This window comes from Ornithodoros turicata, unplaced genomic scaffold (assembly GCF_037126465.1).
Source record: "Ornithodoros turicata isolate Travis unplaced genomic scaffold, ASM3712646v1 Chromosome17, whole genome shotgun sequence".
In the NCBI taxonomy this organism is placed as follows: Eukaryota; Metazoa; Arthropoda; class Arachnida; order Ixodida; family Argasidae; genus Ornithodoros; species Ornithodoros turicata.
The window spans coordinates 3,782,214-3,784,961 of NW_026999326.1; the positions used below are offsets into that span (position 1 = coordinate 3,782,214).

The 2,748-nt window shown below is 47.8% G+C and overlaps 1 protein-coding gene across 1 annotated transcript; it reads left to right on the top strand.

Moving 5' to 3' along the window:
- The first annotated feature begins 1,294 nt into the window (after nucleotides 1-1,294).
- On the top strand, nucleotides 1,295-1,987 carry LOC135372787 (uncharacterized protein K02A2.6-like). The gene has a single exon (XM_064606256.1). It carries the CDS (start codon nucleotides 1,295-1,297, stop codon nucleotides 1,985-1,987), a length of 693 nt encoding a protein of 230 aa, XP_064462326.1.
- Nucleotides 1,988-2,748: the final 761 nt, after the last annotated feature.

The following is a 2,748-nucleotide window of genomic DNA, read 5'->3' on the forward strand; positions in this document are numbered from 1 at the left end:
CCTTCAATATGTTATGATATTCACCTCAGATGAGAATGTGCACGAATTGGAGTTACAACATTCGCAGACGCGCGCACCTGGATAAACAGCAATAAAAAGAGACCATGCCTGTGCTAAAATAATGCCTGTGCTAAAATAGATCAAAGTAATAGGTCAAACAAAACATGGCAAGTGTGGACAAGATGAAATCTCAAAGGGGGAAGCTGGGAAGCTGCCCAACTTAGAGTCTCAGCGACCATTCTGGGAACAAAATGGTACCTGTGAGGCTCCAGCTGGAACTTCTGGAACCATCTGAGACCAGAGTGGTACCACTGATGTCACCAAAGTGGAACCAGCCACCCCACTTGGGAATCCAGCTGGGACCATCCATATTCAACTGGAACCATTCCGGGACCATCAAACATCCAACTGGAACCAGTCCAGATTCAACTGGAACCATTCTGGGACCAGTCCAGATTTTCGCCTGGGTTTCTTGGGCTAATCAACTACTACGGAAAATTTATTCCGGACAGCGCAAACCTTTTGCGACCTTTGCACGCACTTTTGGAAAAATCTTTGAATTGGAAGTGGACAAAAGACTGCAAAGTAGCCTTCCAAAAAGCTAAAGAAATTACTGCGTCTGACACATTCCTCGTGCACTACAATCCGCAGCTACCACTTCGTCTGGCTTGTGATGCCGGGCCACAAGGTCTCGGTGTAGTTCTTTCTCGTGAAATGCCTGATGGGACGGAAAGGCCAATCGCATTTTCCTCGAGAACCCTTAAAATGGCAGAAAAGTACTCACAAATTGAGAAAGAGGCCCTAGCCATTGTCTGGGGAGTACAAAAGTTATACGCTTACTTACATGGTAGACTCATAACGGACGGAATTTCAGACTCATAACGGACCATCCCCCCCCCCCCCCAACCATTGACGCAGATCTTCTCGCCAATGAAGGGTATACTTGCAAAGCAAGCAGCACGTCTCCAACGCTATGCTCTCTTTCTCTACGGCATGGACTACGACATAGTGTATAAGAGTTCAGAAGATAACGGCAATGCTGACAGTTTGTCACGCTTACCTCACCGGACTTTCCACCGGAGGGCCCAGATGAAGCTGAGCTTTACAATTTAAGCTAATTTGAGCTACTTCCTGTTACTCATTCACAACTGCGAGACGCAACCCGACGAGATGTTATTTTGTCCAAGATATATTGGAATGTCATGAATGGCTGGGACAGTTCTAACTCGGACGAAGATCTTGTGCCTAACATCCGACGCAAAGATGAACTATCTGTGCAACAAGGAGTTCTCACATGGGGCACTCTCACCGTCATTTCCGCGAAACTCGTACAGTCACGAGCTTCGCCGTGCTTCACGAGCTTCACCGTGGTCACATGGGAATCGTTAAAATGAAAGCTTTGGCACGATCCTACGTATGGTGGCCAAACAACGACCGTGACATCGAAGTTGTTGCAAAGAATTGCAAAGGTTGTCTGAAGAACCAAAATGAGCCACCAAAGGCTCCATATCATCCGTGGGAAATTCCTAACGGACCATGGAAACGAGTCCATTTGAACTTCGCTGGGCCATTCCAAGATAAAATGTTTCTAGTAGCTGTGGACGCCTTCTCCAAATGGCCTGAAGTAATCGTCGTGAGCTCTACTACTGCTTCTCACACTGTAGATGTCCTACGGATGGCCTTTGCCAGAAACGGCATACCCGAACGTGTCGTCACTGACAATGGACCACAGTTCACATCAAGCGTGTTCATGGAGTTCATGAGGAACAATGGAATTCAACATTACTTGATAGCACCATACCACCCAGCGACCAATATACTTGCTGAGCGTTTTGTCCTGACACTCAAATCAAGTCTGAAATCTATGCAGGGGGACGGGAGTATCCACGAGAATCTCGCAAAGTTCCTTATTGCATATCGCACTTGCCCCCGCACAACGACTGGAGAAACTCCATCTAAACTCTTATCAGGACAAGTGTTCAAGTAAGTATACGAGCCAAGCAAGATAAACTGTTCGAGCGGAACCATGGAAGAGAACGCTACTTTGAACCGGGACATGTTTCTGTTCGTGACTACAGAGGAACTTATAGGTGGACCACTGGTCTTGTCTTCAGACGCCATGGACTATTGTCCTATGAAGTAAAGTTTGGTGACAGAATCTGGCGCCCGCACATCGACCAGCTGAAACAGAGTGCCTGCGAACGCCAAAACACTCAAGAAGAAAACCGCAGACCAACTTCCAATGCTTTGCTGTTCCAGAGCCCATGGTAGCGGATCGACCACACCGACCAGAAGCAGAAGTTACTCCTCCGAGCGAGTTCCACACGACTCTTGAGAATGTGCGCGCTCCGAATACAGCAGTCCCTGATGCAGGAAATGGGAATGCACAAGTCGCAAAGACGCCCCGGCGTCCCCAACGAAACAGTACGACGAAACAGAAGATCCCCGGAAAGACTGATTGTGGGACTGGACTAAACAATTTGGCGGGGAGGAGATGTCGTGTTCGGCTGATATCGGCAGATAAACGACCGCACCTGGCAACCGTGGGATATTGCGCAAAACAGTGTAACACGCGCTCAACGCGTCAGTCGCGTACAGACTCCCGTAATGGAAACTATGCTTCTATGTACTCTGTTGTAATGTCAATTAAACAGTTGGAAAATACAATTCCATGATAGGCAAGCCTGAGCGATGGGCAGGACACGTAAACAAACACAAACACGAAGGCTCAAAACCAGCAAGACGTTT

Coding starts and splice junctions, on each gene's coding strand:
- LOC135372787 (XM_064606256.1), top strand. CDS start 1,295: ATGGGGCACTCTCACCGTCATTTCCGCGAAACTCGTACAGTCACGAGC.